The sequence below is a fragment of the Spizellomyces punctatus genome, assembly GCF_000182565.1.
Source record: "Spizellomyces punctatus DAOM BR117 chromosome Unknown supercont1.7, whole genome shotgun sequence".
NCBI lineage: Eukaryota > Fungi > Chytridiomycota > Chytridiomycetes > Spizellomycetales > Spizellomycetaceae > Spizellomyces > Spizellomyces punctatus.
Genome location: NW_015971543.1, coordinates 597,323 through 614,524, shown reverse-complemented (window position 1 = coordinate 614,524; position 17,202 = coordinate 597,323). Strand labels below are relative to the sequence as shown.

Genomic DNA, 17,202 nt, shown 5'->3' with positions numbered 1-17,202 from the left:
ATCCGCTTGGAACACTGCAAGGTGATCATCACACCTGCAAAGTTTCAGAGTCATTTTCAAAAAGATAAGCAAAACGATATGCGCAGACGAAATAATAGTGGCCGTAAAATTACTAATATAATTCTGCCGAAATTCGAATTTCCACGAAATGGAAGGTTACGCGCAAAACAGCGAATATTCCAAAGTTCCGCGCGTCTTGACCCCACTTGAATTGCCTTTTAAGGTTACATGACTCTCGCGCACCGCATCCGAAACGTCGGGAATCGTGTCTGCGCATTCGTCATGTGTGGCTAGAGATGAGAATTTGCTAGTCATGGAAGAGATCTTGCCGGGTGCCACGCGAGGAGATTTCACACTCGCGGAGATAACAGCTAGCAAAGGTTGAAATTTCATGCCTTTTCGTCCACGGGATCACCGGGACGACGGCGGATGGAGATGGAGATTCCTTTAAAAAGGCGTTGTTGCTTCTTGTCCCCTCCCACTCTCGCACGTCCCTTTGTTTGAGTAGTTGATCGAGCGGGAACTTGAAATCATGGCGGAGACAAAAGAGAGCACTGGGACGCTGGACACGAAGGTCGTAAAGGACCAGGAACACATTATGCGCATTCCGCACGATGAAGGTTTCCTGCAGTCTACGTTGCCTCGTATTGCCGGCGTCATCCCGTTTGCAGCGTGGTTCATTGTTGTCAACGAGTCAGTATTTGTATGTTGTTGATGTCTGTCAGGTTCAGTTGATTCTGATTATTCTTGTCTCTTGCTATTTGTTAGATTTTGCGAACGATTTGCGTGTATGTATATTCGGACTGTCAGCAGGATTTGTTTATAATATGACTAACTTGCTTGTCGTACACAAGTCTATGGTGGTTCCCTTACTTTCCAAAACTATATTGAAAACCCAGAGCAAACCGCACTTCAGCGGGCCACATTGGAGCGACAGCCAGGAGCGCTTGACAAGGGACAATCAACGGCCACAGCTTTGAGCAAGTAAGGTTCCCTTTTCCTTTACCGCTCGTTTACTTTACGCGTTTTAACTTGTGTGTGCCATACACTTAGCTATTTCATGTTCTGGGCCTACTTTACTCCTCTCATTGGCGCCACCGTTGCTGACCAGTATTGGGGAAAATACAAAACCATCCTCACCTTCTCCATCATTTACATGGTCGGATGGATCATCCTCTGCACCTCATCGATTCCCAATGGATACATGGAGGATGGAACCCCAACCTGGGGAGGCTTCGCCTTTCCCGGCTATGTCATCTCGATCACCATTATTGGTCTCGGAACTGGCGGCATCAAATCGGTCGTCAGCCCAATGTGTGCGGACCAGATTCCGAAAGAGTCTTACATGATCGAAAAGAATGGAAAGCAGTACATTGTTGATCCTGACCTCACCGTGCAGCATTTGTACAACTGGTTTTACTGGGCCATCAACATTGGATCTTTGATTGGACAGACGGTGTGTACAACTTTGGAACGATCGGCATTTTGGAAGGCCTATCTTTTGCCTAGTTGCATGTTCCTGCTTTCCATCTGCATTTTCTATTCGGGACGAAAGCGTTATGTACATGTACCACCTGAAGGATCCGTGATCTTGAAGGCGTATCAATGTATTCGGTACAGCCTTGTTAGAAAGCGAAAGTACAAGGCCACGGTTCAACCAAATTCAAAGAATTTTGCTTTCCTGGATTACGCCGACTCTATACCCGGTGAGACGCAAGAGGAAGTGGCTCAAAGAAAGTGGACGGATGCGTTCCCTTCAGAATTGAGGCAGACGCTCAAGGCGTGTTCGATCTATCCTTTGTTGACTATTTACTGGTATGCCAAAAGACTTTTTGCTATTCAACCGAACCATGTTCTCATCAGCTGGCATTTCAGGGTATGCTACTCTCAAATGACCAACAACCTGATCTCGCAGGCCAGTCAGATGCAGCGGCCCAGCTGGATGTCAAACGACTTGATCAACATTATGGATCCTCTTATCTTGGTTCTCGTAAGTAGATCAATCTCATGTGAAAAGAGCGGCAACCATTGATAGAGTCCTCATTTTCTCTCCTGCTAGATCATCCCCATTTTTGACTATGGTATATACCCGTACCTCTCGCGCAAAAACATCCACTTTGGATACATGAAGCGTATTTCAATCGGTTTCTTCCTTGGTGGCGCGTCGATGGCCGTAGCCGCAATTGTGCAAAAGAAGATTTACGAGGCACCCCCCGGATTTGACCATCCAGGTGACGTCGCAAATGAGATTTCTGTCTGGTGGCAGATTCCATCGTATGTCTTGATTGCAACTTCTGAAGGTAAGCTGTCCGCCTGAACATTTCCAATACATCGCGGCTAAGCGGCTAAATGTTTGTATATTGGAAAACAGTGTTTGCCTCCATTGGCTCGCTTGAGTACTCTTATACCCATGCCCCAACGTCTATGAAATGTCTCATCTCAGCCCTTTCCCTGCTCCCCAACGCTGGTGCCGCGTTGATCGGCATCTTCCTTTCCCCAGCTGCCAAGGACCCTAACATGCATTGGATGTATGCCGGAACAGCGATTGCTGCAGGCATTTCCACTGTAATATTCTACCTACTCTTTAGGAAATTCGATGTGGAGGACAAGGAGATGTTGGACGCGGCAAGAGCGTTGGGAGTACCAAATCAAAAGACCGCTGCAGAAAAGGCTGAGGCAGAGGAAAGGTTGTAGATAGTTTTAGTGGCTAGTTTTTCTTGTATGATGAATTGTTTTTAAAGAAATGAAGCATTTTGAAAATATGAACTTTGTTTGCAACGGACCAGATATTGAACACTATATTTTACAAGAATGGCCTTGAATACATCACATCAGCTCGAGAGCACGTCTTGCAATATGTGAAAATGACCACGTACGACTTAAGCAACCAAGCGCCGCCCTGCCAATTCCAAGCAAATATACCACCGATACTCAAGTACGCAACAAACCTTTCTCCATCTCGTTACCGGCATCCAGATCCAAAGTCAACCGCTGATCATACCACGGCCTTTCTTGCCCTTCAACCTTCCATTGCGGAGAAACCCTTTCCTCCTCTTGTTCAGTCAAAGGCACCGTTCCAAAGGTTTGCCCAGATGGAAGGCGCTCACGAGGAGATGAGGAGAAGAATTTGGTGCCTATAAAGTGGGAGGAAGTGGGTCGAGCTTTACTAACGCGGGTTAGGCGTGGGGGAGGTGGCAACGAGGTGTCAGGCTGTGTCGATGTACCCTTGGACCGTCAAATGTTCGATCAATCCCCCTCCGAATCGATGAAATTTGTAAATATGGATTGCTCATACCTGGTCCTGCATAGGAGCAGCGGGAGTCTCTTTTCGTTCTTTGTCACTACCAATTGTTTGTTCCTCGCCTTTACCCTTTTGATCTTTAGTCAACCGCGCTGCCTTCTTCTTAGTTTCCTCTTCTCTTGGAGATGCCTTTGCACTAGGGCCTTGTGTGGTATCGGTTTCGGCAACGGATGTATGTAAATACTCTAGATTCTAGTATAAATAGACATAGATGAGACCAATGGCAACTCTTGTTTTTCAAAAATGAGGAAACCCGTACCTGCTCAACCATGATCAGCAATTCGTCAATGGCATCCTGTTTCGGCTTTCTTTTCGCTTCCCCTCCTTTCCGCTTTTCTAACCTGTCCACAAGTGCTTTCAACTTGCTCTGAAAAGTTTTTAAAGCATTTGATGCAGTTTGTTCCTTGTCCGTGGCTTCTTGCGTGGCCGCTTGAGCATCGTTGAGCTGGGTGGTAAGGACAATGATCTTCTCATTCACTGCAGTGAGGTCTTTTTCGCGTTCTTTGAGCGCTGTTATTGTGGATTCCAACTCTGCTTGGGTTTTCGTACAACTTTTTTTGGTCTGTCACATACAGAGCGATTTAGCATGGTAAAGATAGAAAACGATACAGAACTACAAGTTACGTACAGTATTTAATTCATCTGTCAATGCCTTCATTTTCTGCTCGTATTCCTTGTCATGTTCTTCACTAGTTTGTGCAATTTTGTTCCTAACGGCCTGTGTTTGTTGCAATTCGGCAGTAATGCGTTGTTTATCCTCGTTTAGTTTCTTCAACTGAGTTGCAGTGGCATCAGATTCCGAGTCGCGATCAATGAGTTTCTGGTGAAGGCTTTGAACCCAAGGTTTAGCATCGAGATAATGATCTCAGAAACAAATTGCGAAAAGTCACCTTTTATTTTCCGCCTGCAACTCTCCTACCATTACGGTGACATCTTCCAGTTGCGCTTGAAGATCCTTGACCTTGCTCTCAACTTTTTCCTTTTGCTGTTTAAAATTGTCGGTCTGTTTCTTGACGTTTTCAAGTTCGCTCTTAACCTCTGCCTCCCTCTGCCCAGCCCGACTCTTTTCCTCCTTACTATCTTCAATCTCCTTCTTCAACTGCAATATCTGAACAGTCAGGACCTCTTTCTGATTCTGAACGGCATGGTCAAGTTCGGATTTATGCTTTTTTTCTAAAGCTTGCATCTCAGTGGTACGTTTGGCTAGCTCGTGATTCGCTTCTGATAATTCCTTGTCGAGTTTGTCGCGTTGTTCGCGGGTTTGCCAGAGTTGGTTACGGAGGAGTCCTATTTCTTGATCCTTTTCTGGCAATCTATGGTGGAGATTTGAGAGGTTGGGCCATGAAGTGCCAGTGCATGTCAATGTACGCATGACGCTGTACCTTTCATCAAGACGAACTTCATATATTCCTTCTTTAAGGACCTCCACATTCTGAACTTTTCTCTTTAACGCTAAAATCCAGAGACAAATCAGCGCGGCTTATTTATTTATTCAATTTCTTCGAACACACTCACCAGCATGTGCATCATCCCCGGCTGGTGTCGGGCTGGGCGGGTGCGACATGGGCATACTACTTTCCCCCGGAGCAGGAACTTTGCGTTTCCGTTCAGGTTGTTGTGCTTCTTTTGTAGCACTGGCTTTCTCCACGCCAGGATGAGTAGAGGTAGACTGAGTAGCAACAGACGGACCAGCGGTAGACTGAGTACCAATAGGAGTACTCGCCGGTATGGTAGTAGACGATAGAGCAGTGACCTGAGCAACGACTGTACTGACAGCAGGTTGAGAACCGGCAGGCTGGGTTTCATCAGGGGAACTCGTTGCAATTTGAGTGATAGCAGGTTGATTCTCCGCCGCAGACTCAAAAGTCTCCCCGGATACTCGTGAAGAAGTTGGAGTTTTTGGCTGGTCGTCGGATTCATGACCAGAACGGGACCCTTTCTTTTTAAAGAATTTCTTGATGGCAGTGGCCATTTTCGTAAATTGTAATGGAGTGAAATATCAGTAGTTATCGGATACCAACTGGATACCAACTGGAAACCAACTGGAAAGCAACAGGAAAGAAAGCAGGAAAAAAAGTAATGGAGGTTAATATCAGAATATTGCATGTGCCTATGAGTCTAATGACGCTTTTGAACGCGGGACTTGGTTCACAAAAAAAAAAAAACGGGTCCAAAATGTGGAGGGGAGGGCTTTTGGCCATTATACCAAAAACCCCTGCAACTTTTGAATGTATCATTTGCACGCGATCGAGGTTTACACAACCGTCGTCTATCCCGTTTGGAATACCATGTTCTTCTACGTAGGTGCAATAGTAGGCTGTTTGGTATCAAAAAAAAAAAAAAAAGAGCAATAACATCTAGCGCCCCAAGTTCTATCCGACCTGTCAGCTATATCGAATCTCACGTGACTCGACACCGCGCGACTAAGCGCACAAGATGTTCTCAATGGAGGATGGGATGAATCTATCGGCTTCACACCGTCTTGTCAAAGCTGTCCATGACGGTCCGCTTTAAGCGTCAAACCCATTATGAGAACAATATTGTTGAATGCTCAGCAGCAATATCTATTTGAATATAAACATTTGTAGTTGCTGGAGAAAGCCGTCTGCTACACTAGCTCACACACCATCCTGGAGTGGTTGAAGGTGTTTGTCATGATCCATTAACCCTTTTGTCTCAGTGCATTATTGTATCATGTAGATGGGCTCACTCGCTGCACTGTTACAATCCAAATTGCTAATGTAGTTTACAGCCCACAGGGATAAATCGGACTGCTCGATTCCATCTGATGATGCGCCTCACCTGATGCAAAAGGACTTTTTGAAATGATTCAGTCATGGGATTTTTTCAAGATTGTTGCAAGCGGGTTTTTGATGGGATAATTCAAAAAGTATTTTATGGCCCTTCAAAAGCAATATATTAAATCAGTATCGAGATTTTTGTTAGAGCGTTTATAGAGATGTTGTTTGGCCACGATGAAGATTCGTATGTTTTGGGCAACCTCCATTTGTTTATTGATTGAACAACTCTTGACCTTGTAGATCACACTGACGTTTTCATGTGACTCACGGAAGGCGCATTTTTAGACCGCGGGCTTGGCAGGTTGAGGGGGGTTCCGTATATAAAAAAGAACTTGCACCCAGCAGCTCCCACTTTACTTTTTTTATTTTCAAACACATTCTCAATTCGAAAACGGTCAAAGAACAGACGAGTCCATCTCTTCAAGCCGCTTTCGTCGCAGTGCTTTGAAATACAAAAGTGGGTCAAATACAAAAGTGGGTCAAATACAAAAAGGTGGGTACATGTATCGCAAGTAATTAGGGATCAGTTGCTATCGGAGATGAAAGGGCCCTCCATATTGGGAACCGTTGAAGGAGCGTGAAAGATGCCATAATTATCCTATCACTGATGCGATTTTATCGACGGATGGTGTCGTCATTGCGTAAGCGTCGGCAAATGAGGGCGATCATGTGTCATCCCGTTCATTTGGGGGGGCGACTTGCCCCCCGGGCTCGTTTGCTGTTGAAAGCCTATTTTTTTTGTCTTGTCTTGTTTTTGCTTTGAAACCAGTTTGCCTTACATACGGGATTCTTTTTTAGAGTCTGTTATTTCGTGCGCACACCCCGGCTTTGTAGTGCCCTTTTTGAACAGCAAGAGCCTAAGCCGAACGAGCACACCGTTTGCCAAAAAAAAAGGCGTTCAAAAGCGTCCCTTCGTAAAGGACCGCCTATATCATCATGTCCACCCCTCACTCTCGCTCAAACCCCATTCCAATCCGTTCACAAGGATACTCAACCAATGGCCGAAACTACAGTTCATCCTCCTCAACCTCGTCCTCCGCCTCCTCTATAACAACACAGCCATCGCTCTACCACATTGACTTGACAGATAACATTACATACCTCGCTCAATTCGGCTCTGAGAAAGGATTTATATGGAATGAAGAGGTTTTGATTAAAAGTTCAAACCATGCGAGTTCGTTTGTGTCGTACGCGGTTAGCCCCAGTCGACTACGGGAGGAGAGAATAAAAAGGGAGGTCTTGGTGGATGAGATTCGGTTGGACGAGTGATTATAGTTGATGAGAGGAGAGATACATTGCTTGTGCTGCAGTGGTTGAGCAGGATAGTGTGGATGGGACAGCCGTTTGCGTATATCTGGGTGGTATTGTGTAGGTGTGGCATTGCTTGTTTTTGCCTCGGTTGACATTATCTGCTTCTTGGAAATCTGTTTTGCTTTTTTCAATATTTGATAACCATACATGATTTGTTTCAATTCCACTAAAAAATGCATCTCGGGATTTGGGCCACGTTGAAATATGGTCAGAATGTGGTACGACATTCTCCTGTTGAGATCCAGCTCCACGTACAGGTTAAATTGGGCGAAATAAATATAAGATTAACCGTAAACTTTCCAGGTACTCCATTCTCCTTAACCTAGCTGTAATACCAAAAAAAACGTACATTCACCTTTCGGCCAAAAAATTCTTTTAGCAATTGTTTCGTCAACCCCAGTCCCGTTCTGTCACTTCAGGACTAGAGTCTGTAGACTCTGAATTCAAACTCTTAAACTTTTTCCGTAATGCATGTGCTACAGATAGTTCAAAGACATTTTTTAGATGGAAAAAAAGCGGTATTGTAAAGCTCGATATCACACAACATGCTCACCTAGGACAGCCTCATGGTCTTGCTCGTCAGGCTCACGATCTGGATCTCGGGTTCTCATTATTGTCCCACCCGGTGATCTGCCAAAGAGATTCAGAAATCATGTGGGCGCTGAAGAACTATGATCGCAACTATACCTCATGACATTTGTTCTTCGTAATTTTACTTCCTTAATCTCTTCACATATTTTCCTCATCACGTGGTGGTTCATGTTGATGAAGCGGGGATCTCGAGCGGGAGAGGGCTAAAGTGAATGCATGCGTAAGTGCGGTGTTGGATATTACCACTATGAAGGGCAATACGTACGGCAGTTGATTTTTTAGAGGTTGACGATGGAATCTGCAGGTTTGAGGAATTTGGCGTGGGTAGGGGAGGGGGTGGTGGTGGTGGAGGAGGAGGTGGTGCAGGTAGGGCTGACACTGGTGCCTGGGCGGCAAGCACTCGTTCTAGCACTTCGATTTTTCGTTCCAAGGCCGCAATACGGTCGCTTTCACAATCTACAAATCAAAAGTTAGAACCAATCGTACCGATGAAATCACGGACGGCGAATCAAACTTACTTCGCGGTGAAACATCATTCTCGAGCTTTCTCCCACGTTTATTTTCCTTTTCAGACTCTGACAAGTCTAAACTTGACCGTCTCTTTACCTTCTTTGGTGGAGTCGTAAACAGTAACCCTCTCGGCTCTCCACCGTTGCCCAAGTCCTCATCCGTGTCAATGGAACTATCCGTGTCCTCACTCTTTTGCCCTGTCTCGTGCGTCAAGTACTCCAAAGCCAGCTCCGCCCGTCTCCTGCTTGCTGCTCCATTCACCTCTGGGCGCTTTTTGGTAATACCATCTCTCGGCACGCTTCGAAGAAGGTTTCGTGTTGACTGTGGTTTGTTGATGGCTCCAGGGGCGCGTTTTCGAGTAGCCTTTGTGCGAAGGACAGTGTCGAGGATACTGTTGACCTAATTAAAAAACATTGGTAAATACATCGCAATGCACACAAAGTGCAATGTCAACGTTTCTTCCGCGTACCCCTCGATATGCAGTATGCTTAACACCAGCTATCAGCCCTGAGAAGGACGAGAACATTGACCGTGGCTCAGCCTTGATGAGCTGCCCGCTAATCGGACGGAAAGGAGTGGGGCTTTTTGGAGACCGCGGGCCTTCATAGGTAGACTTGCCGTGTGGTGTTCCCATCTGGCTGCTAATTGGTAGGTTTCAACAATATCCCAAATTGGTCATCACCACAATCTGGATGCTCGAAAAAGCTCAAGTGCCAAAGTGCGCAGTGTCCGAAGGGCCACTTGGTCACGTGCGTAATATCACCGCTTTTGGGTCAATGACCATCTTGGGTATGCCCGAGCCCAAAGGTGAACCGTTTGCCACCGGTTTCGAGCAGCAGCAGTTGCTCTTCAAATGTCCAAGTTTTGTTTTTGAGCCGCTCGATTGCAATGTTTGTTTCGTTGGCGAAAATAGCCTGTTATGCATTGGGCGGGTATTCAACCTTTAAGACAGTGGAAGGTCGTCCAAACGTTGGGAAACGGCAGCGTTGGGCCTCATTCTGGATAACGCTTACGGTTTTCGAGGTGTGTTGTGACGACCCTTTTCCAGTGCAACATCGTCGAAACTTTGGTTGCTTAATGGTTCTCTTTTTTAACCTTACAGGTTATTGAACCCATATTAGATTGGACCATTTTCTGGTAAGTGATCTCTTGTCCACCTCGGCCGAGGGTCCCGCTCACTCGGAACCTTTTTAGGATTCCATTCTACTACAATGTGAAGTTGCTCTTCCTGCTTGCCTTATGCTATGGGCGAACAAAAACGACGATGCCCGTATTCAAAAAGGTCATCCATCCTGTTCTGTCCCACAAGCGAAAGCATATTGAGCATGTATGTAACCTGCCTGCTTGGAACATGGCGAGTTCATGCTGGTTAACGCTTTGATTTAGTACGAACGACGCATTACAGAATCGGTGACCATTGTGCACACTCGTGTTGTGACCATTGTTCGCCGTGTTACGGCTCGACTTCCGGTAATGTTAACCTCCCGTCCAGCTGCAGGGATCATCCGCGGCTTACACTTTTATTGATTGTAGCAGTTGCAAGGACCCTCAATCTCGGAACCTATCATTATCGAGGAGGATGACGCACATCCTTCTCAAGAGAATGATGTAAATGCAAGCGAGACCGCCAACTTTAACCAGCCAAAGACCGATGCCGCAGAGACAGCGGCAGTGGCGGCAGAAGTCGTGACCGAGAGGCAGGATGAAGGCGATGAGCTTGAAGAAAGACTGTACCCGAGTGTCGATGAAGCCAAGTTAGGTACGACACCTTCCCCACTGGTGCACCGGGATTCGGCGGTGGACGTGCGAGAAGACGTTTCCTCTAACAGTGTCGCTGCAGCCGAAGCGTCCGAAGCGTCAAGCACCACCACAACAACTGTAAGTGAAAAGACGGATCTGGACACTGCCCCAAAGGTGGATGCTCGACCTCCACTCCCGCGAAGCGTGACCTCCAAATTGCAGCGAAGTAGATCAGTAATCAATCGCGAGACGGAATCGGGTAGACTTGGACGGGGCATTCAGCGATCAGTTTCTACAACCAGATTGTCACCATCTGCCATGGAGAAAGTTTCTAAAATGAAGCAAGGAAAGGAAGATCCGAGTGGTGATGATGCAGATGTAGAAACAGCAGAATCTGGCGCAGAGAGTGAGCAGCAATCTAGTGTAACTCAACGGAGAACGACTCCAGTACGGGACGCCAAGGTAACAGCCAGCCGGACTAGAGGTGCAAGTTCAAGTTTGTCCCGAGCGACGAGGGGCAAGTCTGTTGAGCCCACTCGGAGAACGAGCCGCTCTGTCACAGTAAAAAAGGATTAGAATGGAATTATGCGAACTGTTGGGTTTTGAATATTTTGGCACATGTACATATAGATAGGAGTATCTAGGGATTTGGATTCTGCTGCTTGGATTTGGAAGCTGTAAGGAGATGATGCTATACTTGCATACAGAAATTTTCAATTTGTGGACAAGACAGCTGTACTGCGGATGAGCCCAAATAATGGGAGCAATGAGTCAGGTCCTGTGCGAAATGGAAAGAGCAGCGACAATGTAAAGACATAGTTTTGGAATATAATTGACTGGCTCACAGCATACTCTTGGACATGACATGTATGCAGACATGTTACAAGGAACTGTGTACAACGATTCACAACACAAACGTGGTTGCGTTGAACCTATTATATGGGGGAGCCAACCAGAGCTAAAAGCCAGAAACAGGAGCTCGCCAAAATAATAGATCCAGGCAACCAGGTTCAAGTTTTGTGATCAAGGATCTTGGATGTCAACGAGATGTGTGTTGGAGGTTGGGGGGGAAAGAGCGAACTGGTCGTCCTTTTATAACCCGCAGGACAGCATTCGTAAATGAGGGCCACCAGGGCCAATAATAAAAATAAAAAAAAGGAAAAACGACTCCCCCCCTTCAATTATCCCCCCCAGCCGTACAAAGGTGTTGAATGAATCTTCTACCCCTTTCAATCCAACCCCTGCAATTAGTGTGCCCAGTTGGCGCGCGTTTGGCTTCCGTGTCCAGAATGGATGATGTTTTTTTACCCTGGCACCGCCCGTTCCTCCCCCAGTCTCTTTTTGCAACGAGCACGAGTTGCGATCGTTCATAGAGGAGGACGAGAACATTGAGCTGTAGCGAGTGTTGGTGTTATTTGCATCGTACAGCTAACTGCGACGGCATCCGATCATATCCAGTCATGTGGGGATCATGTGTTTTGACAGATCACGCGATTAAAAGAGTCTTTTGAAAGGAGAGAGATGACAAGGAAGCACACATCCAACGCATTCTCCCCCCTTTATGACGCTGTCACTTAATAATCCTCCATGGCATTGGAAGGAGAAGGGGGAAGCTTACAAAACAAACGGCCACAGCCACTGCCGAGTGACATTTGTTCAAACTTACAACCTTCTGTACTTGGTGTGCGATGAAGCAGAGGATGCTGTAAAGACATGTCCAGGAGAAATTACGTGTGCATCCAGTTGAACATTTCCACTCTCTAATTGTAAATTCACAACATTTAGCAAAGTGACTCTTTTGTTAGGACAAAAAGTCCATTTAGGGGATGCGGTCAAAAAGGTCAGCTTAACAAGTAGGTTGCATTACACCTTGGTAAAAAGCTGTTGATGAAATGGGCACGTCCGCTGGGGGAGTTGTTGAGAAAGTTACTTTCAACTGTTGACGGCGTATGAAAGCAAAATAAAATAAAAAGCAATTCTTGTTTGTGGCAATCGGTCAAGTTGCCCTTTTAGAAAGCATAAAGAATTTAGCGCGCGCTATCCCATTTGCCATATTTCACACTTGCCATTTTCACACTCTTTTTCAGCCGTTTGGATTTTCATTGTGTCCACAAATGGGGGCAGAAGAAGAAAAAGTATATAAAATGGATATGCTTTAAAGAGCAGCCTCTTTTTCAGCGACCTTGCTCTCTCCAGTGGGAAAGAGTTTGGTTTCACTCCTCCTCCTCTTCCATTCCCCCCCAAGAACACAGGTTTTTGACCTCCAGAACCTTCTTCTTTTTATAAAATCCATAAAGGACCTCTAAATACACAGACTGCATTGTGTGTGTGTGTGTTGGACGTTTGGACTGTTGTCAGAGTTGTTGCTGTAGCAAAAGGACCTTGTTGGCCTTTTTTTTACCTCATCTTGCCATCAGGCTGGCCAGGACTCTCCCCATCCCATTGGGAATCTCTACGGCAACTGATTGCGAGCACTAAACTCGACAACGAAAACGCCTCGCTTTCTTTACTCTGCTCGCGTTTTTTAGTCCCGTTCCCACCTTTGGTTTTCGGCTTTGACGATTGGGACTTGCTCTTGTCCCATCTGGATTTTGGAGGTTTTCGTCAAAAGTAGTCTTGTCTAGTTTTCTGGTGAGTCTCTTATCACGTGTATGACAGTACCTGTAGCCTAGTGTGCTTTTGCTCAGTGAGCATCTTGGTGATCTCAAAAGTTTACAGCTTGGGGGGGGGGACCTGGTGTGAAAAGCCACGCTCCCGGAGAGATACGCTAAAAGACTCTTTTCTCCATCTAGTCATTTTTTTTTTTTTTTTTTGTTTTGAGTATTTGAATATCTGCATTGGATCAACATGGACGCTAGAAGCTCCTGGGGCAAATCCACACGACCTCCAACGACGAACCAATGGGGTCCCACTCCCCCTTCTTCTCCAGGCTCCAACTGGAACAATACCCCGCCGCAGAACCACAGCAGCGGTGGCTGGTCGTCTGCCTCTGCCACTACTAGCTGGTCGCAGCCTCCCCGTAGAGACGATGGATGGAACAGCGGAGCCTATGCCTCCGCCCCGCAACTGGACAACTCATATCGGGGACGAAACCGGGCAAATTCCTGGGGAAACGTCTATCAGTCCAGGAAAGATGACTGGGACGCTGTGCCTGGTTGGAGTAGTCGCCCCGAGAATACAAGTGGTTGGGCAGGTGCACAAACCGTCGGCACCACCGCCGTCATTAGCTCCTGGGCAACAGTCCCTCAGCCGGTCCCTCAGCCAGTCGCTCAGCAGCCTCCTGCTCAACGTTGGGGAGCTCCCCCTCCTACCGCACCGCCGCCGCAGCCCGGTTCATCTGGGTGGAGTCCGGCGGGTTGGGATCCTCTTCCCCCAGTAAAGCCTGTCGAAGCCCCCCAGCCAGCTACTGCCGGATGGGACGGCAGGAGACCCGCTGGATCGCACCAGAGGCAACGTTCCCAGCACAATAATTTCTCGTCAGTCCCTGCCCCCACAGCAGCACCTTCTGCTCCTGGAACGGATCGAGCTGTACATTTCAATAGGCCTGACGACGATGGTCATCGCGGGAAAGGCGCTCGACGTCCATCCGCATCGCGACAGGGCGGTCAGGGCAATTCGACTCATCGTACTAATGATGCTGCAAGTGGTCGACGTGATCTGCGGAAGGCAAAATCTGCTTTTGCATTGGCGGAACGTCCCAATCTGTACGTGGACGAGCCATCTGGCGATCGCCGTCATAATGGGCCACGCGGCTTCCACAATGACTCTCGTGATCAGCACGATCACAGAGGTAACAAGGAAAACCGCGGCTTCCGTTCGGACAAGAAGAGTAATGCTAATCTTAAAGGTCAGTCAGCGGAGGTTCTGAATATTGCATTATGACAAAGAATCAAACATTCAATAGGTTCGAAAGGTAACCCTGCCGAAACCTCAGAGATTAAAGCTGAGGATCCGAAAGTTGCGGACGAAGCCCGGCGCGGATTAGCTAAAGCCTCCAGCCGGCTCTTTAGTCGACAGGTGGAAGCCGTGAACAAGTCTCTTGGTGGTACTGGCGTTCCGAAATCTCCCGAGGAGATCCAGGAACAGAATGCAGTGGTTAGTAGCAGAGACTGAGCCGTTTCCTTCCTTTTTTCATTTGCTCATGTTGGAACATGTTGGATTAGCCAACACAGAGGAGGAAAAAGTCCACCCGTCACCTCAGGGATACATCTCGTACGGAGAAGGACAATTCCAAGGCCACTGGTGTTTACATTTACGGATTCCCCAAATGGGTCCGCGTTAGGGAGATCATTGAAGTGTTTGCCGAATTTGGTGCTATTGTAAATGGTTTGCATCAAACTCTTTCATGTTTTAATTATGGCCCCTCGATACTTATTGCTCCATCATTACAGTTGGTATTGTTGGACGACCTAAACGTCACCAGAGGGCATACGCGTACGTTGACTACGAAACACCAAACTCTGCTCAGAAAGCAGTAGAAGCGCTCAAGGAGAAGCACTTTTTTGAAATGATGCAACCACTGGAGCTTCGGTTGCATTTTGAAAAGGCAGATCGTAGTGTGTTGAGCAATGATTCTGGTACCAAGCCTGATTCGACATCCGCGAAGGCAAAGGATGACGCTTCTCCTGCTGGTGAAAATGTCACTGAGCCTGGTGCGGAAGGACCCGCCGCTGCCGATGTGCCTGCCAAATTAGACCTTCGCACGCTGCATCTTGGTAACATGCCGCTCAGCACAGACAAGGTACTGAGCATTGATTTGTTATCCTCGCTTTACAAGTCTCGTGCATTTCCTTACCATATCATATAATTGCAGGCGGAGCTCGACAAAGTCTTCTCCGCTTACGGAGAGATTAAGCGTCTTCACGTCGTGAACCGACCGCGTGAAAAGCGTGCCTATGCCTTTGTCTCCTTCCAAACTGAAGAGATTGCCAAAAGTGCATTTGAAGCCATCAAGAACCAGAAACTCTTTGGAATGTCTGAGCCCCTCAAAGTCGACTACGCACGCGTCATTGAAAAGAAAGAACGGCGCCAGCCGGTTGACAAACCATGGAAGAAGGGCGAAGCGCTTCAAAAGCTTGATCAGCACAGTGAACGAAAGCAGAAACAGCGACGTGAACGGGCCGCACGCAATGCCGTTCATGTGCGTGACGTTCCCGCGGATATGTCTGCGGAAGACTTTATGGCCAAATTTGCTGAACACGGTCCCGTCAAATCCCATTTGATCTTGAAAAAGCCCGATCATCAAGCTACTGTTGCATCTACCTATGCCCTGGTGGTGTTTGAGAATCCTGAGGATGCCGCCAAAGCTGTGGCCGCCAAGACCCTCGGTGCTGCCTTCCCTCGTCAGCGACGGATCCACGTTACCGATCTTCCTAAAACTGTGACGCAACAAGAGCTAAAGGAATTTTTCACCGGATGTGGTGACATGCAGCGTCTCGAAATTCTCCCCGCTAACACCGAGACCGATGAAACCGTGACTGCTGTTGTAGAGTTTGCCCGCGGAGACGGCGCCGCCAAGGCCATGGTCAAATGCCATGAAACCGTTCTCGCGTCTATTCAGAGGAAAGTAGCTGCTGTGTACGCTCCTGCTGCCAAACGGGACGCTGACAAAACGGATGACAAAACTGGACATGCCGGAAAGGAGGAAGATGTCGACGAAGAGGAGGATGAGGATGAGAAAAAGAACGTAAAGGATGAGGACCATGAAGATGAATCCTCTTCCTCAGACGATGAGGACGACGAAGACGAAGAAGAGATGAAACCTGTTGAAACTGGAACAAAGGGGGAAGAACCCGTCGAGCACCCCAAAGTTATTACCGAGGGTGTGACTAAAGAAACGGAAAATGGAGTTTCTGGCTCGGTAGATACTCTTACCGAACCTTCCAGCGAAACCGGTTTAACCGTCAAAGAGGAACCTGCCCACCTTGACGTGCAAGTGGCCTCGGCACCGAAAGAAGCCGAAGGACTACCCGTTATCGAAAATATCGCCGCAGCTGCTGTTGAACCCGTTGCGGAACCATTTGCTGAACTGGTCGCTGAGGCTGTCGCCGAACTTGTCGCCGAGCCTGTCGCCGAGCCTGTCGCTCTGCCTGTTGCTGAACCTGCAGCCGCAACTGTCGCCGAACCTGTCGCCGACCCAGTTGTTGAACCAGTTGTTGAACCAGTTGCTGAACCAGTCGCTGAGCCTGTTGCTCAACCAGTTGCTGAGCCTGCTACCGAGCATGCTACGGAGCCTGCTGCCGAACCTGTTACCCAGCATGTTACCAAACCCGTGGTTGAACCTATTGCTGACACCAAGGCAACGGATCCCGTCCTGAACGATCTGCCCACCCAAAATGCAGATATTCCCCACGACAACTCCGTACAAGACCCCGCCTCGTCTGACGATGCCACTGCCAACATTAATGAGCCAAAAGGTTCCGAGGCAACTCCTGCGGTAACAGAACCCCGTGCCGTTGACCTGTAGATCAGGAAATGGTGCCAAAATTACAATGATTCGCAAAGGAATTGTTGTGGTTTGAACGCTTTTAACCAGCTCCTACTAGTGTAATCACTCGTACCTGGTCCTTTATTTTTTTTTTTTTTTGCTATTTCCCAATCATTTTTTTTTGTGTGTGTGTGTGTTTTTGGGTGTCATTTATGGTTTTGTGTTTTATCCATCATATCCCGTCGCTTTATTTTTTGTTCACTTGGCATTTTTTTTTTTTTGATATCGTGTTGGGGGCAGACATGTTTTGCGGTACCTTCTTTTGTTTGATTTGGTTTGCATTTGTGGGGCCCATATTGAGTGTAGCTAGCATTTGTTTTTTTTTTTATATAAAATTGGTAGGAAAGTTCCAAAAAGTTTTGATTTTTTTTTATTTGAGTTTTGTGTTGTGGGTTTGTTTGCAGGATGTGGGAACACGATTGTCAATCACAACGGTAAAAAGGAAAATCGAATCAGTCAAC

The 17,202-nt window shown here is 47.2% G+C and overlaps 5 protein-coding genes across 5 annotated transcripts; 3 read left to right on the top strand and 2 right to left on the bottom strand.

Annotated features, from left to right (window-relative positions):
- Positions 1-351: 351 nt before the first annotated feature.
- SPPG_04551 (uncharacterized protein) lies at positions 352-2,782 on the top strand. The gene is made up of 7 exons (XM_016752786.1): positions 352-693; positions 769-788; positions 855-984; positions 1,054-1,815; positions 1,876-1,990; positions 2,060-2,300; positions 2,372-2,782. The coding sequence occupies exons 1-7, from the start codon at positions 533-535 to the stop codon at positions 2,692-2,694; spliced, it is 1,752 nt and encodes a 583-aa protein (XP_016608255.1). The 5' UTR covers positions 352-532; the 3' UTR covers positions 2,695-2,782.
- SPPG_04550 (uncharacterized protein) lies at positions 2,771-5,273 on the bottom strand (the record flags this gene model as incomplete). Its single annotated transcript, XM_016752785.1, has 7 exons — positions 2,771-3,225; positions 3,296-3,493; positions 3,561-3,863; positions 3,930-4,131; positions 4,192-4,614; positions 4,684-4,753; positions 4,817-5,273. 7 exons carry the CDS (start codon positions 5,271-5,273, stop codon positions 2,932-2,934), a joined length of 1,947 nt encoding a protein of 648 aa, XP_016608254.1. The 3' UTR covers positions 2,771-2,931.
- A 2,241-nt stretch (positions 5,274-7,514) lies between these two features.
- SPPG_04548 (uncharacterized protein) lies at positions 7,515-9,208 on the bottom strand. Its single transcript, XM_016752784.1, has 6 exons — positions 8,984-9,208; positions 8,523-8,913; positions 8,270-8,460; positions 8,101-8,207; positions 7,967-8,043; positions 7,515-7,889 (listed from the first exon to the last, which is right to left on the bottom strand). The coding sequence occupies exons 1-6, from the start codon at positions 9,146-9,148 to the stop codon at positions 7,804-7,806; spliced, it is 1,017 nt and encodes a 338-aa protein (XP_016608253.1). The 5' UTR covers positions 9,149-9,208; the 3' UTR covers positions 7,515-7,803.
- Positions 9,209-9,326: 118 nt separating this feature from the next.
- Positions 9,327-11,112, top strand: SPPG_04547 (uncharacterized protein). The gene is made up of 5 exons (XM_016752783.1): positions 9,327-9,537; positions 9,617-9,651; positions 9,709-9,841; positions 9,901-9,984; positions 10,048-11,112. The coding sequence occupies exons 1-5, from the start codon at positions 9,403-9,405 to the stop codon at positions 10,828-10,830; spliced, it is 1,170 nt and encodes a 389-aa protein (XP_016608252.1). The 5' UTR covers positions 9,327-9,402; the 3' UTR covers positions 10,831-11,112.
- A 1,749-nt stretch (positions 11,113-12,861) lies between these two features.
- SPPG_04546 (uncharacterized protein) lies at positions 12,862-17,087 on the top strand. Its single transcript, XM_016752782.1, has 6 exons — positions 12,862-12,885; positions 13,047-14,101; positions 14,159-14,349; positions 14,418-14,580; positions 14,646-14,995; positions 15,068-17,087. The coding sequence occupies exons 2-6, from the start codon at positions 13,102-13,104 to the stop codon at positions 16,718-16,720; spliced, it is 3,357 nt and encodes a 1,118-aa protein (XP_016608251.1). The 5' UTR covers positions 12,862-12,885; positions 13,047-13,101; the 3' UTR covers positions 16,721-17,087.
- Positions 17,088-17,202: the final 115 nt, after the last annotated feature.

Coding starts and splice junctions, on each gene's coding strand:
- SPPG_04547 (XM_016752783.1), top strand. CDS start 9,403: ATGTTTGTTTCGTTGGCGAAAATAGCCTGTTATGCATTGGGCGGGTAT. Junction 9,842..9,900: donor AGCGAAAGCATATTGAGCAT/GTATGTAACCTG, acceptor GCTTTGATTTAG/TACGAACGACGCATTACAGA. Junction 9,985..10,047: donor GTGTTACGGCTCGACTTCCG/GTAATGTTAACC, acceptor TATTGATTGTAG/CAGTTGCAAGGACCCTCAAT.
- SPPG_04548 (XM_016752784.1), bottom strand. CDS start 9,148: ATGGGAACACCACACGGCAAGTCTACCTATGAAGGCCCGCGGTCTCCA. Junction 8,044..8,100: donor CGAAGAACAAATGTCATGAG/GTATAGTTGCGA, acceptor TCTCTTTGGCAG/ATCACCGGGTGGGACAATAA. Junction 7,890..7,966: donor AGACCATGAGGCTGTCCTAG/GTGAGCATGTTG, acceptor AACTATCTGTAG/CACATGCATTACGGAAAAAG.
- SPPG_04546 (XM_016752782.1), top strand. CDS start 13,102: ATGGACGCTAGAAGCTCCTGGGGCAAATCCACACGACCTCCAACGACG. Junction 14,350..14,417: donor TCCAGGAACAGAATGCAGTG/GTTAGTAGCAGA, acceptor ATGTTGGATTAG/CCAACACAGAGGAGGAAAAA. Junction 14,996..15,067: donor TGCCGCTCAGCACAGACAAG/GTACTGAGCATT, acceptor ATATAATTGCAG/GCGGAGCTCGACAAAGTCTT.
- SPPG_04551 (XM_016752786.1), top strand. CDS start 533: ATGGCGGAGACAAAAGAGAGCACTGGGACGCTGGACACGAAGGTCGTA. Junction 1,991..2,059: donor ATCCTCTTATCTTGGTTCTC/GTAAGTAGATCA, acceptor CTCTCCTGCTAG/ATCATCCCCATTTTTGACTA. Junction 2,301..2,371: donor CTTGATTGCAACTTCTGAAG/GTAAGCTGTCCG, acceptor ATTGGAAAACAG/TGTTTGCCTCCATTGGCTCG.